Raw genomic sequence first — 25291 nt, 5'->3', positions numbered from 1 at the left:
GTTTGAGAGATGTTAATCATTTTTAAACCCTTATGAGATATGAAGTTGACATCTGTTTAGTACAATAAAGAATTCCCTCTTCTCCCAACCTCAGCCCTGCTACACACCCCCCACACACACACCACCCCCCAATTTTTCAAACAACCATTTGTTTTCAGTTATATTAGTTATATTAATGAATGAATGAATGGCTTTACTTATTTTGCTAAGCAATCATTAAGGTATGCTCCCATTTAAAAAATCGAAACAAAACAAGTTACAATTCAAAGTTGAATTTAATTTGGCAACATTTAGAAATTTCGTTCCCGTGTCTTAGATGCTTAGGGACACGCAAGGCAAAGACAATACAAACATACCATGAACTCCTAAGAAGCCCCAAGGGAAACATGGTATGGTAATGCAGACCTCAGAGCAGTCTCCTCACGCTGGGAAGTAATGCTATCTGGTGGAACACTTTTTACAAACTCTAAAACACTCAAATATGCTAGTTGTTTTTATTCTTATATAACAGCCACTTAGCCTTACTTAGGGGTGCTTGCAAATGAACCAGGAAGTAGAGATACGCTAAAAGGACACTGAGTTTCGTTCTCCATGTCTTGGCTTTGGAAGGCATCCACACCTCCTGGACCACCAATAACCAGCACAGCCAAGCACATCCATCGTCCATGGAGCCGATTTATCAGGGGCACTAACATAACGATCATGACTCAGAATTTTTAAACAATAAAAACCGATCATTTGAAGGGTGGAGAGAAACCTTAGAGATCATCTAGAACAACCTCTTCCTTTTACAAAAGGGGAAATTGAGATTCACAGAGGAAAAGCAACTAGCCCAAGGTCACACAGCTGGAAGGTGTCAGATGCACGACTGTCACTCAGACTCCCCTCTCCTAGGGCAGAGCTCTCTCCACTACACTGTGCTACCTGCCAGGTGACTTTTGGAATATCTCCTAGGCCGTTGTCATATTGATATCCTCCAATCCCCATCGTCCTTATTTCCCTTAAAATCACTGTAGTAAAAACTTACAGTTAACCCTCTGTTCACAGCTCTACGTAAATGAGGCTCCGATAAACTACACCAATGTAGCCACTGACAAGGGAGTGATCCATGGCTTGGGGAAAGTTCTGGAAATTCAGAAGAATAGATGTGATATTAATGACACTACTATCCTACGAGTAAGTTCTATCCGAGGCCAATGATGAGCTAAAGAGTGTTGGCTTATTTTTTATAATTTTGAGCATAGGACTCATCTATCAGAGTATCTCAATTCAGTTCAAAACACACTGCATGAGGGCTTCCCTGGTGGCGCAGTGGTTGAGAGTCCACCTGCCGATGCAGGGGACACGGGTTCGTGCCCCGGTCCGGGAAGATCCCACATGCCGCGGAGCAGCTGGGCCCGTGAGCCATGGCCGCTGAGCCTGCGCGTCCAGAGCCTGTGCTCCGCAACGGGAGAGGCCACAACAGTGAGAGGCCCGCGTACCGCAAAAAAACAAACAACACTGCATGAACATCTCTAAATGCCAAGGAGCATACTTGGCTGTGGCTCCACAAAGATAAATAAGACATGACCCCTGCCCTCAGTGGGCTCACAGTCTAGCGCCTTGAAAGGCTGCCTGGAGGGTTATGTTGTGGAGGGAGGAGGCGTCTGGCGCCACCAGCCTTCCTCAAAGGGAAAACGTGCCACACCCAGCACAGGCACGGGAGCGGGGGAGGCAGGGTCTGGTGCACGCATGACAGGTTTTGGCCAAGCCTGGTCTAGCAGGAGAGACAATATGGAAATGGGTCATTTCAGTATAATATAGGATGCAGTAATGGAGACTTTTTAGTCCATGAGATGGTGTAGGGTCTCTCAATAATAGTAATAACTGCTGAAATTTACTGGGCACTTTTTATGTGCCAGGCACTGCTCTAAACATTCTACATGTATTAGGTAACCCTCACAACACCCTTCAACGCAGGTACTATTACTCCGCCCATTTTTCAGATGGGGAAAAATGAGCCCCAGAGAGGTTGAGTAACACCCGCAGGTTCACAGAGCTAGCCAGTGTCAGAGAAGGCGTTCAAATCCAGGCAGTCTGGCCCTAGAGCCAGAACTGTGAACGACCACACAATACCGTCCAGTAGGTGCCAAGTTAAGAACTAGTCACATTGGTCTCCTTCTGTTTTAGGAACAGGCTGCACTTAAAAGTGCCTGTCATTCTTAACTCGTGCTCTTTTATTTACGATAGTGAATATTATCTCCACGCGGACCCCATGGCTGGGCGCTGGGCGTGATGCATCCTTTAGTCTCTGAATCCGGCCCAATTCACTGAGTAGTGGGTTTTCAATAATGAGAGTTGTTGTTAAAGGAATTAGGATTTAAGTGAGTTAAGACCCCCCCACAGGTTACAAGATTATGAGCATCTGGAGTGTATAGTAGAGAAAGTGATGCTCCAGTGTCCACAACCCAAAGTAGTTGAAGTGTTTGTCTCAAAGGACATTAAAGAGGTTGACCAGACGAGCTTCTGGTTTTCAGTTTTATAGCCTAAAACCTCCAGCGCCATGTCTGGAAAATATTTGTAGCCTCATTTTGCACTAAATGTAATAACCATGAGATATTCACTTTGGTTGTGTTTTACTAAGGGAAAGTGTGGGAAGTGTCCCCAGCAGCCGATCTGCCCGTTTGGAACTAAACCACTAGTAAGTATTTTGTCTGCTTTGATAAAACTGTTTCTGGATCCCAGGGAGGTCCAAATTAGAAAATGCGTCTCAAGCACGACTCATTTCACTGCTTTCATTCCTTCACTTGATTTTAATTTAATCTTACCTTCTTACCTTATATGTATCTTTCTAAAGTCTTAAATCCATTTTTTTTGGACCAAAGCAAAAATTTAATTAATACATAAATAGAAACAAGGGTTCATCTCAACCAACGCCCAGTGCAGGAAGGGATTTTTCACTTTCTACATCTTTCATATTCCAGTAGCTGGTTAAAGACAGGAGCAAGAAAGCTTATCAAAGGAGGCAAACTCCATATCCAACTCGGTATCCAACCTGGAGGAGTCCCACCTTCCCGATTCCCTTTACAGTTGAAGTTACAACCAACTTTCTCTAAGAAACACATGACAGACCTGCGGGGAGGTAGACATGTCTTTGAATTAACTACCCATCTGTATTTCTTATAGCTGTTTATTGCAAGAGCTAGCTCTGATGATGCTCCAACCATTACAAAGGATCAACTCTCATGTACCTTCCGTTGCATAATAGTAATTTATAGCTAACAATGCTGACTCTTCTCACTTGAGTTTGCATTTAATCTTGTATATTAGAAGTCTTTGTAAGCAGCCTTAATCTTGGCTCAGACCAAGGCAGAATATCAACCAATAAATAAACAGAAACCAAGCCCCATCTCAATGTGGAATGTTGGAAGGACGTTTTCATCTGATTGACTCTGTGATTCTTCCTAACTTGAAATGGTTCTAAAGAAAAGTTCTTTTTACATCGTACTACCATAAGGGATAATTATCTGAATTTTGCCACCTGGTATTCTGGCAGCCAACATTGTGATTTTGCATTTTCTTTCTTATGAAACAGCTCCAAGAAGCCAGCCCCCTCCTTTTCCAGAACATTTCAGTTAGAGAGACAGCAATGTGCCACCCACCTACTTGCTTTTAGAGATTGGAAAGCTTTGTTCTAACTGAAAAGCTGATATAATCATTATTATTTCATAGGGTGCAGAGACGAAGAGATGTCTCTATACCATTTATTTCATGGGCAAGCGATCCCTGTTCATTGGGTGCCAGCCAAAGTGTGTGAAAACTGTCACTGTGAGTATAATGATTTAATAAGCCTTCTAACTATTGCAGCAGCATTGAGAAATGTAATCATGTGTTATACTTTTCAAAGTGCCTTTCCATGTTTTTTTTTTTTTTTGGCCACTCGTTGCTGCACACAGGGTTTCTCTAGTTACAGTGAGCGGGGGCTACTCTTTGTTGCAGCGTGCAGGTTCTCATTGCGGTGGCTTCTCTTGTTGTGGAGCACGGGCTCTAGGCATGCGGGCTTCAGTAGTTGTGGCACATGGGCTCAGTAGTTGTGACGCACGGGCTTAGTTGCTCCACGGCATGTGGGATCTTCCCGGACCAGGGATCAAACCTATGTCCCCTGCATTGGCAGGTGGATTCTTAACCACTGTGCCACCAGGGAAGTCCCCCTTTGCATGTATTCTTTCTGCCACCTCCCCTTCCTCCTTATCATCTTCATTACCACTGTCATTCAGAGTAGTAGCGGTAGCACTAAAATTCAGGACAGCCCTGCAAGTCAGCCCATTGGTGAAAGCTGCAATATTCTTTTGCATGATGAAGAAATAGAGGGGGGCTTCCCTGGTGGCACAGTTGTTGAGAGTCCGCCTGCCGATGCAGGGGACGCGGGTTCATGCCCCGGTCCGGGAAGATTCCACATGCCACGGAGCGGCTGGGCCCATGAGCCATGGCCACTGAGCCTGCACGTCTGGAGCCTGTGCTCCGCGATGGGAGAGGCCACAACAGTGAGAGGCCCGCATACCGCAAAAAAAAAAAAAAAGAAAGAAATAGAGGGACTGAGAGGCTAAGAGGATCTCCCTGTTCTCACAACAGAGGAAACGCCCCATAAGCGAAAGAGACAGGAAATGGGCAGCTCTCCAGGGAAAGAACAGGTGCACCTGGTCATTTAGAAAGCGGGACCCCAGAGCTAGGCACCTCTGACCTGTAACTTTGGAATCTGCAGGAAAAGTCTTTATAATGTCCTGTCCTGCTGCTTTCGCCGAAGACTAGACGCAGCCTCTGCCTGTCCTGCAGAGGCGGCTGATTTGGCCCTTAAGTTGCGGAGCTTGCAGCTGCAGATCTTGTGTTTTAACGCACTCAAGAATAAAGGCAGGTGCAAGCGAGCAGATATCCTGCAGGGCTTCCCTGAACTCAAAGAGAGTCATTCATAGAATGTCAAAGGTCTCACCCACCTCCCAACCTTCAGTACCAGGTGAAATAACACACAAGGCAAAGGTGCCAGGTTTGGGGATGGCGAGGGCCCCTCTGGCATCACTTGCATTGTTTTACTTTGTTCCTGCTGCCCCTCCTTCTTTCTCGCTTTTCTTCGTCCTCTCCCCCTGCTTGCCTTTTTCCTTCCCTTCCTTCCTGCCTCCTCGGCAGAAGCCTCCACGCGGCTCCTGGCACGCCTGGAAATTGCATAGCCTCACCTGGTTCTCGGGGGCTGCTCTCCCCATCCCTCCCAACCCCTCCATGAGGGGTCAAAGCTACGGACACACATCCAGTCCCACCTGCAGGATGTCCACACCATGGCTGGACAAAACCAAAGGATGGATGTGTGGCCTTGTCCAAGCCCAGCCTGGTCCTTCTGTTTCAGACAAGAGAATGCTGTGCGGGCTACTTTGGTCCCCAGTGCCAGCCCTGCCCAGGAAAAGCCGAGAACGTCTGCTTTGGGAACGGGATCTGTTTGGACGGAGTCAACGGCACGGGCACGTGTGTGTGTGGCGAGGGCTTCAGCGGGACAGCCTGTGAGACCTGCATGGAGGGCAAGTACGGCATCCACTGCGACCAAGGTGCGCACCCTCCCTGACCCAGGCAGGCTGCCCGAAACCAGCCGGAAATGCAGGAGAAAAGAGTGATTCGGCACGTGCTCCCTCACCAGCCTGTCTGGGGAGGTGGGGGCAGACTGGAATCCCGCCCATTATCATGTGAATTACAAGAACTTCTGTGTTGTGTAATTTGCAATGGGCACTGATTCCAAACATGTTCAGTTACTAACCTGGACTTATCAACCCTCCCCAATCGCTCACTGACATTCTCCAACTCAGCCACATTTCTGTATTTGCCTGCGTGTGCTGGTGCTCTGTGGGTACGCTCTGTTTTGGACATTGCTTGATCGTTTGAAAAGCAGATCTGTGCACATCATCTCATTTAACCCATACAGGAGCCATGTATAGTTGAGTATTCGCATCCCCGTTTTACAAATGAGGACTTAAGGCAAAGAGGTTGAATGACTTCCCCCAAGGTCACACCTGATGAGATTGGAATGCACACCCTGCTTCCCTCCAAAGCTTCGTTCTTGAATCCTGTCCCTTACGTGAAGGTCACTCTATTGATTCATCCTCTGCCGGACACATGCTTTACGTTGTCTTCACAAAAATCATGATCTGTTTTAGCCGAGTCATCTGCATTCTCTCACCTGACTTTCTCGTGCCCAGGGACACACACCTCTGAGCAGGCTGACGTGGAGAAGGGGTTTCCTAATCCATGATGGGAAAACAAAGCATTTTTTTCTACTTTGTATTAAAAACTACATATTTGACCTGGCTATCGCTGTTTTCTCAACAGCTAGTCCAAGCCAAACAAAATCAATATATAATTGAGTCATTATAATCGGACCGTATAATATATAATTGGCATTATAGTGCTGATTTTTTTTCTGTGTTATATGGAAGAATTATCTGCTTGCATTTATGCAGGATTTCCTAACCTAGGATCCACAGATGACCCTCATGGGGTCCAGCACACCCCCAAGGCTGAATGCTTTCTTCTGAGGAAGGCATCCTTAACTTTCATCCAGTTCTCAAAGAGGTTCACAGTGTTGCTGCGTAACCAAGGAATCGGCATTTCTGTGTTGTCCAAGAAGGTGGTGGTGCACCGGCTTTATAGGAACCAAGTGGGCTTCTCTCTGAAGTCTACTCTCAGGGGACAAACATGACCGCGTCCCAGATGGGTCCCGTATAACCACGATTCCTCAGATAACCTCAGCCAAAAACACTCTCACACTGCTTGGGTCACTGGCCCACAGTGCTACACGGTCCCCAGACGGTGGTCTTTGTTGAAGCATGACCTAATTCACCTGTTAGCTCCCTCCTATGCCCCCGCCCTTCCTGGGAATCCACCCCCCAAACCCATGAGCTACAACGATCATCTAGAACCAGACAGTAGAATTACGTGCACCGAAGTGAACCTTAGTATTAGATGTAAAGTGAATTGTTGAACACGGGTCAGAAGTCTAACAATGTGTGGGTGTTTTTCCACTTAGCGTGTACTTGTGTCCATGGGAGATGCAGTCAAGGACCCGCAGGTGACGGCTCCTGCGACTGCGATGTGGGCTGGCGAGGAGTGAAATGTGACGATGGTAAGAGCCAGCCTTTCGGTACTTATGATCTGTTCTTAGCCTCACTTCTCAGCAGCTACATGTTTTTCTCCTTCTAAAATAGAAATGGCATCTTTATTTCTTCCTTTGGCGATAAGGTAATTCCTACTTGCAGCCAAAAAGATTGTAAAATAAAGAAAAGCATTTAAAAGAAAATAAAAATTACTCATACTCCCAAGACAGGGACAAAACAATCATTAGTGTTTTGTATTGGCCTTCCAGCCTTGTTCTAGGTATATACATGTGTGTATGGGACTGTACTCTTCACACAGTTTTGTAACCTACTCTTTCACTTCACAATGTATATAATCAGTATCTTTTCATGTGAATAATTATAGGTAAATATCATTTTTCTTAATTTCTATACAATATCCCATTATCTGATTGTATCATGCCTCTTAAAATCAATTTTCTGCTATCATAAACAATGCTGCAATGAGTATCTCATTCATATATATATATATATATATATATTCGTATATATATTCATATATATATTTGCATTTGTCTTATTAATTTATTTGGTTAAATTCCTTGAGATGGTGAGTTAGAAGTTGGCAGTTTGGGGGAAAGTTTTGCTGCTTACTGCCAAGTTGTCCTCCAGAGACTGTATCAATTTATTTCCCCCCGAGTAGGGTCTGAGCAGGCTCATTTTCCCCAGCCCCCCACGCTGCACTGATGACTCCTAATGTGCCCCCATGAGAGTGATGAGAGGGGAGAGAATTTCAGGCAGAAAGAAGCTCGTGGCCCAGCCCAAAGATGTGGGAAGGCTCTGCACATCTGCAGGACCAAAGGACTGCAGAATGGGAGGGATGTAGAGGCAACGAGGAAAGTGGGATGAGAACAGGCTAGAGGTGTAGGCAGGAGTCAGCTCGTGAAAGGCTAAGGAGAGCGGACCTTCTGCTGAAGCCAACAGGAAGCCATTCAAGGGTTTTGAGCAGGGCGGCAATGTGATGAGATGTGCATTTTACAAAGATCACCCTGACACTGGGTTGGAGAGAATACCCCTGGAAGCAGGTATCAGAGAGTGCCCCTCACCCGGGGCAGGGGCTGGAGAGGAGTCACAGGTGCCTGCCAGCCCAATGAGGGCTCCAGGGATGTGGGGTTGTCAGAAGGAGTGTCTTTGCCCAAAGCTCCAGGTTATGTTAAAATCAAGAGAACTCAGATTTTGTTGAAAAGCTAAAGTCGGAAGTGTGAGTGGTCTCGAGCCAAAAAGACATCCTAGAGCAGATATCAAATGCTGGTGTGTGAAGCCAGGGTTCAGAGGGCCTGGGAGAGGGAAGCAGGGAGCAACAGGGTCACATAAACAGGAAGACAGCCTGGGGGAATCCCTAGATCAAGACATAAGTGGCAACCAGGGTTAATCTGGGGGTTTACCCTTGACTGTCATTTATATGCTTATAGGAGCATGGTGTATGGGAGGACCAGCCACATTTAAAGGGACAGGGAACAGTCTGGAGGCTGTGACAAGTTTTCAAGCCCGTCCCCCTGCTGCTCCTCTCACCAGCAGCCTTGTGATTCATCTCTTTGCCTCCTGTCCTATTTCCCTCCGTTCCATACTCCACATTGCTGCCAGACAGAACTTTCTAAAACATAGATATCTTAGTCTGTTCTGGCTACTGTAACAAAGCGTCGTAGATTGGGTGGCTGATAAACAGCAGAAAGTTATTTCTCATAGTTCTGGAGGCTAGAAGTTCAGGATCAAGGTGCCAGCATGGTTGGGTTCTAGTGATGGCCCTCTTCTGGGTTGCAGATGGCCGTCTTCTCATGTTATGGCAGAAGGGGCAAGGGAACTCTCCAGGGTCTCTTTTATAAGGGCACTAATTTCGTTTGTGAGGATTCCACCCTCATGACCTAATCACCTCTCTAAGGCCCAACCTCCAAGTACCAGCACGTTGCAGATTAGGTTTCAAAATATGGGTTGGGGAGTGGGGACATAAACATTTGGACTATAGCAGCACTGTTACCCACCCTCCCCAGTACCTGACAACCTGCTCTGATTCTCTATAGCCTCCAGTAGGAGAAATTTCGCTGCCTATAGGAGACACACCTTAGCAAGGTGTGGTACAGAGCTGTTCACCAATTGGCACTCACCCAGTTTTCCAGCCTGGTCTCCACTGCACACTCTGCTTAAGGGGCTTCAGTCTAGTAATGGAAATAAATGTTCAATCGTGTTCAGAAAATTGCGATATGAGAGTGCAGAGTAAAGCGCCTCTAGACCAGACTAGACTGTTCTTTGTTCGCATGCAAACTCCCCACTCCCAAGCCATGTCAGACATCATTCATCGATCATTGCACTCCTTCCTCTGAGGTCAGATAGGGGCACCACATCCTTTTCAAAAGAGCACACCATGTAGTCACTTCCAATTAACTGAAGTTGGCTCAAAGGTTTAGAGCAGGTATCAGAGAGGAGGACCTAAAAGGTGATTGGGATTTCAGAGATAGAGAATGGAGAGAAAGAGATTTTCAGGCTCAAGGAAAAGCACACATAAAGGCACAGAACTGCATTGCATCTACTCTAGCCCACTGGAGCCTGTAAATGTTCCCTCTGACACAAGACAGACCACTTTCGCAGCCAGGTCTCTGTTTCAGGACCTTCTATACAACCAGGCCAGGCCTAATGAGATTTCTCTTGGCCAGGCCTAATGAGATTTCTTTCTCAAAAGCTCTTAGCCTGAGCAACCAACCCTGTGGGTCCTTTTGGTCGTCTCTAACAATTTCTTTCTGGATCTTCCCCTGCCAGGAAGTATCTGTTAGCTGGGCATCCAGGGTAAAAACATTATGCTGTTCCAGGAAATTTAGGAACTGATTTGGCAAATAGGTGGTGAGTACCTGCCGCATGCCAGGCTCTGCACTGTTTCTGCACATGCAAAACAATAACAACAACAACTTCATCTTAATTAGAATTAGTATTTGCTTATTTATATCACTCTGTAACAAGATGATGAAAAATTAGAAAGAATAAGGAACATAGGAATTATAAATAAAATAGAAAATTAAGCTCCGGGGAGGAATGTGCATCCTCACTACCTACCATGGGGACCGGCACACAGGAGACATTCCATTGGTGTAACTGACCTTCAGATTTGGCTCTGAGCTTCCTAGAAGCCAAGGTAAAAAAAGATTTACATGGTCACATAGTTTTACATAGTTCACGTGATGCATACCAGTTACTTGTGAGGAAGTAAATCTTTTCCTAGCATCAAGTACTAAAAGTTCTTGAGTGAGATTTAGTAAAGAAGGGCTGACACAGCATTTGGTTCTCTTTTTCAGAGATCACAAAAGATGAATGCAATGGGACCTGCCACACCAGTGCCAAGTACGTCCCCTTTAGCCTCCTTTGCAGGCGATGCAAGGGTTTTTTGGGGTTTTTTTTTTAAACATCTTTATTGGAGTATAATTGCTTTACAATGGTGTGTTAGTTTCTGCTGTATAACAAAGTGAATCAGCTATTTGCATACATATATCCCCATATCCCCTCCCTCTTACGTCTCCCTCCCACCCTCCCTACCCCACCCCTCTAGGTGGTCACAAAGCACGGAGCTGATCTCCCTGTACTATGCAGCTGCTTCCCACTAGCTGTTTTACATTTGGTAGTGTATATATGTCAGTGCTACTCTCTCACTTCATCCCAGCTTACCCTTCCCCCTCCCCGTGTCCTCAAGTCCATTCTCTACGTCTGTGTCTTTATTCCTGTCCTGCCCCTAGGTTCATCGGAACAGTCAGAAAGAGAAAATGCAAGGGGTTTTTTTTCCTAGTAGCATGTGTCCACCCAGGCCCTATCTTTAGGGAAATAGTTTCCTGAGACCATTTCTGAGGATTTATGATTAATTTAAGTACGAAACTAAAAATGAGGCCACCATCAGCTTGCAGGTCCAGCCTTTTGAACACGCTGCCACCTGAGTTACCTGACATGCTGGCAAAGTGCCAGTTGTTACCCCCATTCAAGCCACAGGGACTCTTCCACAGAAGCAGAGGGAGGCTGGTGGGCCTCCATTTCATCAAACCTTACTTGCAATTCACAGCCAAGCCTTCTTTCTTTATAATGGAACTTCATACTCCTAACTCCCAGAGGGGTTTAATGGGTTAATTAATCAAGAGCCCAGTAGCTGGAGTTAGACCTGAGTTCAAATCAGCGTCTGTCATTTCCATTGACTGTGTGACCTTGAGTCACTTATTTAATGCCTCTAAGCCTTGGTTTTCTCATCTGTAAAATGGGAATAATGATAATACCTACCTGTTAGGGCTATTGGATATTGTGTAGGTTACATAAAATAATGTGTGAAGCACAGCTCCCAGCACATAGGATGCTCTCTAAAGATGGGCAGCTACCCTCCTTATCCTTGGGCCAATGCCTACATATACACACTCTGTAGTTTGCCTGATAACTGACTCCAGTTTTAGCTGCTTGTGGCAGTGCCATGCTAGGGATGGACTCTCCACCCAAGCCTTGGGCGGGGACCTCAGAGTGCCTCATGGGGGTAAGAGCTGGGATGCTAGGGATGAAGGGTATTGTGAGTCCCGTGGTGGGGTGCTGTGCGTTTTTCTACGAACACCACTTGCCCTTTCTTGTTGCAGCTGCCTTCTCAGTCCGGATGTCGCCGCCTCATGCAAATGTGCAGCAGGGTTCCAAGGGAACGGGACGGTCTGCACAGGCAAGTCAAGAAGGAATTTGCTGGGAGGAGAATAGCATGAGCTGTTGAGGGATCTGTGTTCCTGCAGACTAAATGGGCAGCTGCTGCCAACCATTGCTGGTGAACTGGACGTAACAGGGCAGCTGATCGTGCCCGGGGAGCAGGACACCTGTTCACGGATAGGGCGTGTTGGTTTTGGAATGTGTGGGGCAACCGCCCCTGTTCTTTTGTCCCAGCCTTGGCCACAATTGGAATCATCTGGAGAGCTTTAGAAACCACTGATGTGGCTGACCTAGGATGTGGCCTGTGTGGGGGGACTCTGGAGTGGGGATAGAAAGAGGCTTGAGCCCTGGTTCTTCCCCCCAATCCCCACATGGCCTTGGGTGGGTCTCTAAACTACCCTGGGCTCCCTTAGCTCATTTGTAAAGTAAACGTAAAACTCTCTCCCCTCGCAGAGTAGTTTGGGGATGAAATGACCTCTCCACGTACAACAACAGAATGAGGCAGCTGTTAAAAACAGCCCCAGCGTTACACTCCCTGGGTTCGAATCTATGTTCTTATAGTTCGTGTCACCTTGGGCAAGTTGCTTGACTGCTCTTTGCATCATTTTGTCATCTGTAAGTTGTAGCTCATAAGAGAATCTCCCTCACTGGATTGTTGGATGATAACCTGAATTAAATAATACCTGTGAAGTGCTTAGAACATCCCTGGCACAGAGCACTCGATAAATGTGAGCTAATACTCTCATGGTGCCCAACACGTATTTGGTGCTAGAAAAATGGAAACACTTAGCACTGTGTCCAGGCGGGCTTCAGTGCAGATTGTGGTGGAGCTAGACAATGACCGCACCAATTTGTCCCCGATGTACCCTGCAGTAGGATGTGTACAGCACGCCAGTGAAAACAGCTGGAAAGGCAAATAACTGTAATGTTTCTCTTGCCCCCTGCTTTGGGGAAAAATAACAAAAGCAGAGGACACAATATAACAACCAACATTTCTGTAACATTTTCATATACATTATCCAAACCTGTAAGTAAACCTATACAGGTGGATCCCAAAGTTCTTATTAATTGAGTGATTTGTCCAAAGTCACATGGTGAATGAAGGCCAAGCCAACACTCAAACACACATCTTGGGGTCTCCAAATGGATCTAGGTCTTTGATCCACTTTGCATTAATTTTTGTATATATTGTGAGGTCCAAATTCATTCTTTCCCATATGGATATCTAGTCGTCTCGGTAGCATTTGTTGAAAAAATTATTCTTTCCCCCATTGAAATAACATCTTGGCATCTTTGTGGAAAATCAATTGACCCTAGATGTATGGGTTTATTTCTGGACTCTTAATTCAATTCCACATAGATCCTTATGCCAGTTCCACACTGTCTTTATCACTGAAGCTTTGTAGTAAATTTTGAAATTAGGGAGCATGAGTCCTCCAACCTTGTCCTTCTTTTTCGAGATTGTTTTGACTATTCTGGGACCTTTGAATTTACAAATGAGTTTTAGGATAATCTTGTCAATTTATGCAAAGGAGTCGGCCAGGATTTTGACAGAGATTGCCTTGAATCTGTAGATCAGATTTGGGGAGTAGTGCCTTCTTAACAATATTAATTCTTCCCATCAATGAACATGGAATGTCCTTCCATTATTTAGGTCATCTTTTATTCCTTGCAACAATGTTTGTAGTTTTCAGAGTGTTTTATAGTTTGTTAAATGGAGTCCATCTTCTAATGCTATTGTAAGTGGAATTGTTTTCTTCATTTCATTTTCAGTTTGCTCATTGCTACTGTACAGAAATACAATTGATTTTTGCCTACTGTTCCTGTGTCCTACCCAGGACCATTTATTAGTTCTAATTGTTTTTAGTGGATTCCTCAAGATTTTCCATAGCAAGATCATGGCATCTGCAAATAGAAGTGGTTTTACTTCTTTTCCAATCCGATGTCTCTTCTTTCTTTCTTGCCTAATTGCCCTGGCCAGAACCTTCAGTACAGTATTGAACAGAAGTGCCAAAGCAGACCTTGTCTTATTCCTGATCATGGGAGAAAGCATTTGGTCTTTCATCATTAAGCATGATTTTAGTGGTGGGTTTTTCATCAATGAAAAATGTCGTTTATCAGGTTAAGGAAGTTCCCTTCTATTCCTAGTCTGTTGAGTGTTTTTATCATTAATGGTATCGAATTTTGACAAATGTTTTTGCTCATTCTGAGATGATCATGTTTTTGTCTTTAATTCTACTGATGTGCTATATTACATTAATTGATTTTGGGATGTTAAACCATCTTGTATTCCTACATAAGTCCCACTTGGTTATGGTATATAATCCTATTTACATATTGCTGAATTTGATTTGCAAGTATTTTCTTGAGGTTTTTGTATCTATATTCATAAAGGATATCAGTCTGTCATTTTCTTTTCTAGTGATGGCTTTGTCTGGTTTTGGTATCAGTAATACTGGTCTCAGAATGAATTGAGGAGTCTTCCCTCCTCCTTCAGTTTTTAGAAGAGTATGTGAAAATTTGGCATTTATTAAACGTTTGGTAGAATTCACCAATGGCATCTGGTGCTTTGCATCCTTTTGAGCTATCCATATTTAATCCAGTGCCTACCGTTTTGGAGTATTTTCCGTTTCTCAATGATTCAAGTAAAAACGCATCAATTCCCCCCCGCCCCCCCGCCCTGCTCTGTGTCATCTTTCTCTTCTACAGCAATCAACGCCTGCGAGATCAGCAATGGAGGTTGTTCTCGCAGGGCTGTCTGTAAAAGAACCACCCCAGGAAGCCGGGCGTGTGTGTGCAAGGCAGGCTATACTGGCGATGGCATCGTGTGCATAGGTACGTACCATCCCTCACCCGCGATTTCCAGCTGCCTTTAATTGTGACCCCTCGGTCCAGGTGCTGTGATTTCTCCACCGTACATTGACTTGTTTCCCCTTTGCTGCCCATAAGCAGTCGTCTAGGAAACGCTTAACACCAAGCACGTATCCTGCTCCACACCAAATGTCCTCCTGAATTTAGCACCTACTGATGACTCTTCTCTGAACCAATTATACGGTGATGGTGACCAGTGGCATATGTTTTTAAATTCCTACATCTCTTCATTCGCAGCACGTTAAGTGGCACTCCGAAATTCTATTATTTTGAGTCCTTGGCTGCAAACACTCATATTCAGTCAATAGAGGGACAGAGGCAAGCCCGCAGACTTGCCTCTGAGGAGCCGGTTTTGAGAAACCACAGCTGGTGCCCTCCCTGTTGGGTGACTTCCGCCTCGGCGTTGTCAGAAAACCGAATCACGCCTTGACACTTGCTCCCCTCGGTCAGTTAGCCGTCCTGGCTGGTACCTCAAGGCATTTTTTTACTTAAAAAATGAGGCTTGGGCTTCCCTGGTGGCGCAGTGGTTGAGAGTCCGCCTGCCGTTGCAGGGGACACGGGTTCGTGCGCCGGTTTGGGAAGATCCCACATGCCGCGGAGCGGCTGGGCCCGTGAGCCATGGCCGCTGAGCCTGCGCGTCCGGAGCCTGTGCTCCGCAATGGGAGAGCCCACAACAGTGAGAGGCCCGCGTACCGCAAAAAAAAAAAAAAAAAAAAAAAAATGAGGCTTGACTCTCATGCCAGGTGTTGCTTTTTGTTTTAAAGAGATCAACCCGTGCTTGGAGAACCATGGTGGCTGTCACCAGCACGCAGAGTGCACGCAAACAGGACCCAACCAGGTGAGCTGTGTCTCCGCGGGGACCTACGTTTTCCTAGGAGCAAATTCCTGGGTAGTTAGACCCAGGCCTGAGGGACAGGGGCTGAGGACAGACCTCTAGGGAGCAGCAGCATGAAATAAATACATTAGAGGAGGTTCTGGAAGAATTCCCCAGGATGCCATTCTTTGGGAAGCAGGAGAAAAGGGGAGAGGGGCAGGGGACAAAGGGTGCACAGGGAGAAGGGCCTTCCCTAGAGTGGGAAGAAGTGGCATTTGCAAACACCACATGGTTCCAGAAGCACCTACAAGGTCTCCAGCAATGCTCTCCTTTCGTTCAGCTTTCTGATGCCCAGAATCTTACCATTTTTCTCTGTCTTGAGGCTCTGAAATGCATGTGCCACAGCAGAAGATCACGGTGTTAAGGCCTCTGTCAGCCACGTATTCCCCAACACTGTGCCCCTTGCGGCGCCTTCCGCGGGAGCAGGTTTGGGGACGTGGGGAAATGTGAGGGCTCCAGCACAAAGGAGGGGAGAGGTCGAGGGGTGAGAAGACTCAGGCGGGGAAGCTGGAGGCTCGGGGACCCAGGCTGTGCCTCCCTCAGTCCATGTCATGTTGTGAACGAGCAGGAAATTGCATACGTCAGAAACTGGATGATGACCAGAGCTGACAGCCAGCAGAACCTCTCTGTGAAATGACCCATTTCCCCTTCCTCCTGGACAGGCCGCCTGTAACTGTTTGTCAAAATACACTGGAGATGGGAAGGTCTGCACACTCATCAACGTCTGCTTAACCGTGAGTACGGCCCCCCCGCGAGGTCTGGCCTGCGGTGCCCCCTTCTCTGCGTCTAGGGGCGGGGCATTGAGGTAGGCCCTTTCAGAGCTGCTTCTGGGCCATTTCTCCCTCGTGTCCCAGTTGCAGTGTTGGAGAAACTCCAGTCTCTGCCTCCATCTTCACGTGGCTTCCCCTCTGTGTCTGTGTCTCCTCTTCTAGTGAGGACGCTTGTGGTCTTAAGACCCCCTGGTTAATCTAGGACGATCTCATCTCGAGATCCTCCACTGCATCTGCAAAGACTCCTTTTCTAAACAAGGTCACATTCACAGATACCAGGGCTTAGGCCGTGGACATAGCTTTGCAGGGGCCCACGATTCAACCCACCGCAGAGCAGGAAGAACAGAGGTCTCTGCCCCAGCTCACAGAGCGAGCGCCCAGCACAGCCAGAACTTGAGCGCACGCCTGTCTGACTCAGAGGCCACACCCTTGACCACTTCTCGTGGCGCGTGGTGCCCAGTTCATACACCTTCCTTCCTCGTTCATGTCACTGCCCACCTGAGAGCCTCCTGCTGTGGGCGTGAGTACAGCACAGACAGCCCGTAATTAAAGCCCTTCCTCTCCAGTCAAGGTCCCTACTGTCCCCCGTGCTGGCCTGTTTCATACTGACTGCCTTCCAGCTGATGACTTTTCCCTTTGCTATGATGGATTAGAGTTCAGCCTAAAGCTGAGAAGTATCCAACATGCTTGCTGCCTTTCTAGTTAACCCCCAGGTGCTGAGAAATTTCCCATTTGGCAGCTCTGGGCTGAGCTATTCAGGGCTGGAGATCTGCTGGGAGGGGCTGCCATCCTGAGATATGGGCATACCTCAGAGATATTGCGGGTTCGGTTCCAGACCACCAAAATAAAATGAACGTCGCAATAAAGCAAGTCACAAAAATGTTTGGTTTCCCAATACATATAAAAGTTATATTTACACTATACTGAAGTCTATTAAGTGTGCGATAACATTATGTCTAAAAGACCAATGTATGTAAACCAACTATACTTCAGTTAAAAACAAAAGACATTAGGAGTTAAAATAAATAAACAAGGTACATACCTTAATTTAAAAATATATCATTGCTAAAACTTGCTAACCATCATCTGACATCGCCACAAACCTCCAATTTGTAAAAACCACATTATCTGCGAAATGCAGTAACAGAAGGTGTGCCTGTGTGAGGCTGCGGGAGTGGGATGGCCCTTATAACTGTAGAGAGTTGGAAGGCAAGTTCAGGAAAAGGGCAACTAAGGCAAGCCGGTCAGTTACAGAGTGAGACGAAAAGTAAATTTCAATACAGAATCGCTGCATGAACATTGGCAGAGCTGGCCAACTAACTGGTCTCATTCCTATCCCCCACTCCTTGGAAATTCTACCAGAAAAATGGCGGCTGTAGTGAATTTGCTGTCTGCAATCACACCGGAGAAGACGAAAGGACTTGTACTTGCAAACCTAACTACATTGGGGATGGGCTTACCTGCCGTGGCAACATCCATCAGGTAACACGAGGCATGTTTCCATAGAGTAAACTCCACCTTCCTCCCCGTGCCAAGAATCCAGGGAGCTAAGGAGGGTGCAGGAGTTTTGTTACATATAAAACTATAAAATACAGGGCTTCCCTGGTGGCGCAGTGGTTGAGAGTCCGCCTGCCGATGCAGGGGACACGGGTTCGTGCCCCGGTCTGGGAAGATCCCACATGCCACGGAGCGGCTGGGCCCGTGAGCCATGGCCACTGAGCCTGCGCATCCGGAGCCTGTGCTCCGCAACGGGAGAGACCACAACAGTGAGAGGCCCGCGTACCGCAAAAAAAAAAAAAAAAAACAAAACTATAAAATACAAAAGACTATTTTCATATAAATGGACAATGAAAAGAAATTTTCTCTCGCAGTGGGAATTCAGTGATTCAGATCAACAGGTCTAGAGTCAGAAACACCTGGGTTTGAATTCAGCTCTGCCGGTCAATAATGTGGCTTTGGGCAGATTATATCACCTCTTTGTGTATCCGTTTTCTAACGTGTAAAAGAAGATAACAATGGCACCAGCCCCAGCAGGTTGTTATAAGATTTCAATGAGATAACGTGTGTAGTGGGCACAGAGCACACGGTACCTCAGAGGCATCGCCGTGATGTGAATTGTTGTTGGAGTGTGTGTGTGAACACCCTCGGGCGGAGAGGGTGAAGCCTTGGGATACTTGTAAAGTTCTACCTATTACAACGTGAACATCCTGTTATTTGGTTTAAAGAGGGACTAGAGCATTCTGGCTGATCAAATATTCTTGTTGATAAAGAAACTAAATCTGCCATAAACCTATAACTGAGTTTTTTAATATTAAACTTTTAAAAATGAGTCGTTCTGAACATCAACTGTGAGCCTATAGATGAGGCAGATTTCCAGTTGAAATGATGGTAGATACTCTCAATCTTACAGAATTTGTCCTCCAATGACATTCTGGTATGTAATTCACAGATGTTAAGTGAACCTTCCTTGTCTTTGTTTCCAGGAGCTTCCCAAGAACCCCAAAACATCCCAGTATTACTTCCAGTTGCTGGTAAGAATGTGTGTGTCTGTCTAACTGGAAGAGTTGGGTCTCAAGCCAGATATGGGATAAATCTGTAACCTCCAGAGTAGGTGAGACTAGAATAAATCTGGGAAACTGCATTTCTGGAATAGGCTCTGTGTTGGTCATTTGTGAACTTCTCAGGCCCCAGGTGGGCAGCATAAAAGAGTGGAATAAATGTTGCACTAGCCCACTGCACACGTGAGAATGTAGTTTATAAAAAAAAACTGCCATCATACCTGTGGAGAGAAGAAGCATTACTGGGGCAATTGGCTAATTCTCCCGGTGAGAGTATTAAGTTAGATCTTTCTGCACCTCTTACATCAGAATACATTCCAGATATATTGAAGAATAAAGAATAAAAATCTAGAAGAGTAAAATCATAAAACCTAGAAGAAAATATAAGTAACCGTAGGATCTTAGCATTGGCAAGAAGACAGTTAGAACAGTAAGTCATCTTACTGCTTACATTTGTATTGTTATCCCAAACAGAAAACATTTAGTATGTGGAAAAGACACTGGAAAAAATTATCTGGAAATAACAGAGATCCTTCTAGATGGTGGGATTATGGGTAGTTATTTTCTTCTTTATACTGTATTTTCAAATCTTTAATACAGTCAGCATATGTTATTTTTATACCCAGATAAAAATAAACATTATTTCAACGTCTAAGAATCTGAATGACTCTGAATCTAAGACTAAATAAAACACTGGTCTCCCTATCCAGTTTTCTCTCCCCTCTGCCATCATGTACTCTCTGCTAGTTGTTTGAGCCCCTGCCTGTACTTATGTTAAGTACATGGCACGTGGCCCCCACCTTCCTTCCTACAGGAGCATTCTGTACGAGACCTGGTTGGTCCTGGCCCCTTCACTGTTCTGGCACCTTTATCTGCAGCCTTTGATGAGGAACCCCAGGTAAGCATGAAGCTAGAGACAGGTGAAAGAGGTTTGAGATTGGAACAGTCTCTGGGCATTACCCTGGAGACAACACTGAAGACATTTCTGGACAGTAGATCTAGGATCGGCTGGAGCTGACCAGTAATGGAAGGGGCTGCCTCTCAGTGTAAGGACCCCTCTCAGGGGAAGCATTCAAGTGGATTTGGGGTAACCACTGGCCAGAGACTTTCTAAAGGACATTCCTGAATAGGGTAGGAGGTTAGAAAAGACCAACAATTCTTAATAATTCAAAGCTCCCAGCGACCACCACCACCCCCGAAAAAAAAAAAAGGAATGAAAAGAAATGCTATATTAATGGTATATAAATAGGTTCTTTTCTTGCAGGACTTATCAGAGCCTTTACTGTTTAACATTCACTTGGACTCTTCATGCTGGATTACCTATTAATATATAATAATGTAGCAAACATTTATTGATTGTGCCAGACACTGTTTCTAGTACCTGGCATAGATTAACTCATGAGTCTTCATGACAACACAGTAAGCTGAATGCTATTATCATCCCCGTTTAACAGTTGAGGACATTGAGAGAAGTAACTTTCCCCAGGTCACACGACTAGCAAAATGTGGAGCAAGGACTCAGACATGACTCTAGAACCTGCATTCCCGACCACACTGCTTCTGTATGCATACATTTTGGACACCAGTGAAGCAGGGACACAGAAATAGTTTTTGAAAAAAATTTGACATTTGATTTTTTTTAAGCACCAAAGAGTTATCATGAAACGATGATAACCTCGTGGGCTTTATTATCACCCTGACTTTATGGTTAATATTGTTTGTCGTTTGATTTACGAATGACGAAGCATGGTGGGCTTCTCCATCCTAACGGTGTAAATCTGGCCCAGGCATCTCCGCAACAGGGAGCTGTACTATGTGGTATTACCCGGCATTTTTTCACAAGAGCCCTTGTTTTTCAAGTAGCATCTCACAGGACTTGGGGTCCTTGGCACATGTGCTGTGAAATGCTGGACCAGAGGAACTCCAAGTTCCCTTTTACTCTGAGATTCTACAATGGAAGCAGGAAAGGAACTAGGGCTGCCTTCTCCCTCTTGCCTGAATAATCTCTACCGTAACCCTGACTACAAGCCAACCCCGACTGCCGACTTCCCGGGGTCTGGGTGGGGACAGAGGTATGGGGGAGAGTCTGGAGGAGAGGACAGCAAAAGGGAAAGTTGGAGCAGAAGGCTTCTGACTCTGGCTGGAACCCTCTGATCTACGGCAGATTAAGGACTGGGACAAACAGGGCCTGATGCCCCAGGTTCTTCGGTATCATGTGATCGCCTGCCACCAGCTGCTTCTGGAAAACCTGAAATTGACCCCCAATGCTACTTCCCTCCAAGGGGAGTCAATTGTCATCTCCGTCTCTCAGGTAAGAGAGGCCACCTCTGGAAGGTGCCCATTTTCCTTGGGCCCTCTCTCTTCCTTCTTCCTTAGGGTAGTAAGAGGAATAATAACAATAACAACTAACGCATGTGGAGTGATTGCTATATGTCAGGTACTACCCTAAGTATCTTATGTGTACTAACTGATTTAATCCTCAAAATAATCCCATCATGTAGGGGATTTCCCATCATGAAAACACTACTATTTTCCCCAATTTACATATTAGGAAACTGAGCTTAGAGAGGTTAAGCAACTTTTCCAAGGTCACACAGCAAGAGCTGGAATTGAAACTCAGAGGCAAGGCAGCCTCAGGTGGTCAAGAGATCTGCCTTTGGTAGCACTGGTCAGAAGCTGGAGAGGGATGAAAGCTTTTGTTCAAAGCATTTGACCCTGCTGATCCCTTCCCTCCCACAAAGAGAAAGGAATGGTGGCTGTGGAATCCATTACAAAGGGAAAAAAGTGTGTAGTGGGGTCAGCAGGGGGGCTGGTGGTGTAGAGAACACATGTGAAAGAGAAGCCAATTTTGATCTGCTTTTTATTTCATATCTGAGAATCACAGTGAAGTGACTGTTTTGGTTATTTGCTATTAACTTCTCCAGGTGAAAATTACATTCTTGTCTCAGTTTGTTTTAATATAATCATAATAAAAAATGTGCTCAAGTAATTTGTATCTTCAGATTTTTCCCACGGCTCTACGCAAGTATTCACTTTCACGATGATGCAACATGTTCGTGAAGCGTTTTGAAAAAAGTGATTTTGTGTCTGTTTCTCCTCGTGCTCATTTCCTTTTTTTTTTCTTTTTTGATTGATTTCAGGACACAGTGTTGATAAATAATAAAGCTAAGATCATATCCAGTGATATCATCAGTACCAACGGAATCATCCACATCATAGACAAGTTGCTATCTCCCCAAAACTTGCTTGTCACCCCTAAAGATGCCTCTGGAAGGATTCTGGTGGGTGAACTCATTGTCAGGCTCTCAGCGTGGAATGACTCACAATACTCATCATTTATTACCTCAGTTCTGATTCTGAGGCATTGTTTCAAGACGTTTTAATTTCGCTGCTTCAATCTCAAGCTACTATTAAAAACCTCATAAATACCATTCTTAGTAAGAAGTAAATAGGCAAAAGGCTATTTTAAATAAGTGAATGGATTTTATAAGTTTTTCTTTAGTGTCCACAAGGGCAGGTGGTCTTGTGTAGATTTGGAAGATGGAGAAATTACATAGATGGTTGATGATGATGATGTGTGAGAGAGACAGATGACAGGTGATTGATAGATGATAGATAGATAGATAGGTGATAGGTAGGTAGATAGACAGATACCACTAAAACTGAACCAGGAGTAAAATGTCTTCTCAATTGACAGAAAAGACAATTTCAACTTTTTTGTTATTTATTAGTATTGGGTTCTTCATTGCAGACAGCAGAACCCACTATATCTCACTTAAATAAAGAAGAGTTTCTAAAGATATTAAGTATATCACCAAATCTCTTAGAAAACCAAAGAGCCTAATTCAGATGCTACACAGCTGGGAACAAAGCAGCCCAGGGACACCTACAAAGGGAGGACACCTGACTTCATCATAGGGCTGTCCTATACCAGCTATGCCCATGCCACCTGTCTCCAGCCTCATCACTAGGACATGAGAGTCCGGATACCAGATGCCTCCACCCTGTGCTCGTCAGAAGATCTGATATTCCTGCTAGCAGCCACCACCACCTCATGTTGTTTCTTTTCACCTCTAAGTCTTGCACAAGCACCTCCGCCTGGGGTATCCCATATCACATATGGGACTCTAGCTGCAAGGCAGTCTGGGAAAATGCAGTGTTTGGCCATCCAGCCTCTGTAAAGCAGGAAGGCATGGGTACAGTGGAGCTGGGGTGGGTGCTGACGAGCCAACCTACAGTACCTGCCACACTATCTTCCCCTCGTTTTATTCAGTTGAGCTTTTGTTAAAGTGCTTTGTGAACTGTAGGCAGAAAAGTTTCATTCCCATTCTTATTATCTTTGCAGCAAAATCTTACAACAGTGGCAATAAACCATGGCTACATCAAATTTAGCAACTTGATACAGGTAAAAACCTAGCAGGAAAGTTACCTCAGGGGATGTAACCTACCTAAAGAGGCTTGGTGTTTGGAGGGTTTTTTTGTTTGTTGTGTGGTTTTTGTCTGCGGCACTAGCCAGCTGTTGTGGGATCTTTGGGAAAGTCCTACTTTTCTGAAGAACAAAGTCATTCTCTGCCACTCCATTCCCCAAATGTTGTAGGGTTTGTTCCCTGGCTGAGTTAGAAATTGAGGTATTTGAGGCTAGAGCAAGGGAAAGGAATTAGGATGTGCCCCTTCCTGAAATAGGTGCTTCACATCTGGAATTATCACCCCTGTTACCAAGATGGGGAAACTGAGACACAGAGATGGGAAGTCTGTGCTGATGAGACGGGCAGAAATGACATTTCAAACCACATTTTTCTGACTTCAGAGGTGACTCCCACGAATTGAGTAGAGAAACTTCTTGTTCAAAGATTTCGGAGGAGAATCAGGAAGGAGCGGGGTTCTCCAAGACCCCTCTCTGCCACCTAACCCCAGCAGTCCCAAGAGGGCTCTAAGAACCCTGGGGCTCCCACGGCACAGTCAACAAACCTGGTGTAGACCAGTGATTTCCAAAATGGCCTGGGGCTCGGGTTCTCTGGGGGAGCTTTTTAGAAATGGAGATTTGAAGGTGTTCTTAATGAGACTCTCCAGGGGTGTTACAGACCAGTATCTTTGCCCACCCACCCAGCCCCTAAACCTTATACTACCCCCCATACCTGGACATCAGGTCTGCTTGAACACAGGCTTTTATTGCAAGGTAGCAAGCTTCTCGGGGGCTCAAAGAAAGGGAATAATAAAGACTACTTCATAGTGTTGTTGGGAAAATTATAAGAAAACAAATGTATGCTGCACCCCTGCTAGAGAAGGTTCTCAAAATGATTCTTACCCATTCATCTGGCAAGTTCTTTTTTTGACTCTGTGTGATCTAGAAGTCTTCTAAATATACAGGAGTATCTCAATATTGCATAGGTTTCACTTTTTTTTAATGAAACATGAGAAAAGTGCCAAGTGGGTCTTCCAGAAATTAAAATATTTGGACGAGAGTAGTGGCAAAAAAAGAGAGAAGGAGAGATACTTGCTAAAGTGTTTCCCTATTAACAAAAGCCCAGAATTTGACTTTCTGTTTTACTTTCTAAGAAAAGGAAGGTCAGGATGACTGGAGTCTGATGGGCCCCTAGTTTTAGGGACCAGCCAGAGTCCCCAGAAGCCCCAGGGCAGGCACGGAGGGGACCCCGGGCTGGCTGGCTCTGGTCCTCAAGGAGAGCCTGTGCCTCTTGGCTGGGCTCTGCTGCGCATGTGACCAGCTCCCTGCGTTTCAGGACTCGGGCTTGCTGAGTGTCATCACTGACCCTATCCACACCCCGGTCACTCTCTTCTGGCCCAGCGACCAAGCCCTCCAAGCCCTGCCCCCTGAACAACAGGATTTCCTGTTCAACCAAGACAACAAGGACAAGTTGAAGGAATATTTGAAGTTCCACGTGATCCGAGATTCCAAGGTATTTTGTTTTCACACAGACGGGAGTTGCAGGGGTCCCCCTGGGGTGATCAAATCCAGGAATTGTCCGTGCATCTCCCGCCCACCCCCCCCCCACCCCACCCCACGGTGCGAAGGTGGCCTGAGCATCCCCTGCCCCACTGTGTCCTCCTCTGACTGCCTGTGGTGAATTGACCCCTGCAGTGTAGCACATCTCGTTCTGTTTCTCCCACTGGCCACTGTTTTTGTCCCAACTTTAACCAACACCCAAGAGCATCCCTCCCCTCTTGTACTGCAGACCAGCTTCCTCCCTGCCCTAGTTCACATGGCAAAGTGGCCGTTGACAACAGTCCCCAAGTTTCTCCCAGAATGACTCTATCTGTCCCAATTCCAGAGTTTCTAGGCAAAGGTCTGATTCATCCAGCTGTGGCCAGCTGCTGGCTCCTGAGCCAATCCTCTGTGATCAGGGAAGCAGGATCTTGTGGGAACATGGCAGCTCTTGCTAAAACCCTGTCTCTTTGGGTCCTCAGCCG

At 45.8% G+C, this 25291-nt stretch overlaps 1 protein-coding gene across 1 annotated transcript in view; it reads left to right on the top strand.

The window, feature by feature from the left end:
- Positions 1–25291, top strand: part of STAB2 (stabilin 2) — a 158466-nt gene that overhangs the window by 99779 nt on the left and 33396 nt on the right. The window contains exons 35-51 of the mRNA XM_019952337.3: positions 1048–1176; positions 2624–2680; positions 3712–3807; positions 5375–5570; positions 7043–7138; positions 10430–10475; positions 11735–11811; positions 14502–14627; positions 15428–15501; positions 16200–16271; positions 17670–17789; positions 18791–18838; positions 19680–19763; positions 21030–21176; positions 22006–22146; positions 23211–23270; positions 24604–24780. Of these exons, the coding sequence (XP_019807896.2) occupies positions 1048–1176; positions 2624–2680; positions 3712–3807; positions 5375–5570; positions 7043–7138; positions 10430–10475; positions 11735–11811; positions 14502–14627; positions 15428–15501; positions 16200–16271; positions 17670–17789; positions 18791–18838; positions 19680–19763; positions 21030–21176; positions 22006–22146; positions 23211–23270; positions 24604–24780 (1746 nt within the window). The remainder of the gene's footprint in view (positions 1–1047; positions 1177–2623; positions 2681–3711; positions 3808–5374; positions 5571–7042; positions 7139–10429; positions 10476–11734; positions 11812–14501; positions 14628–15427; positions 15502–16199; positions 16272–17669; positions 17790–18790; positions 18839–19679; positions 19764–21029; positions 21177–22005; positions 22147–23210; positions 23271–24603; positions 24781–25291) is intronic.

This window comes from Tursiops truncatus, chromosome 11 (assembly GCF_011762595.2).
Source record: "Tursiops truncatus isolate mTurTru1 chromosome 11, mTurTru1.mat.Y, whole genome shotgun sequence".
NCBI classification, from domain to species: domain Eukaryota; kingdom Metazoa; phylum Chordata; class Mammalia; order Artiodactyla; family Delphinidae; genus Tursiops; species Tursiops truncatus.
The sequence above is the reverse complement of the archived record's forward strand: the minus strand, read 5'-3'. Positions and strand labels throughout refer to the sequence as shown.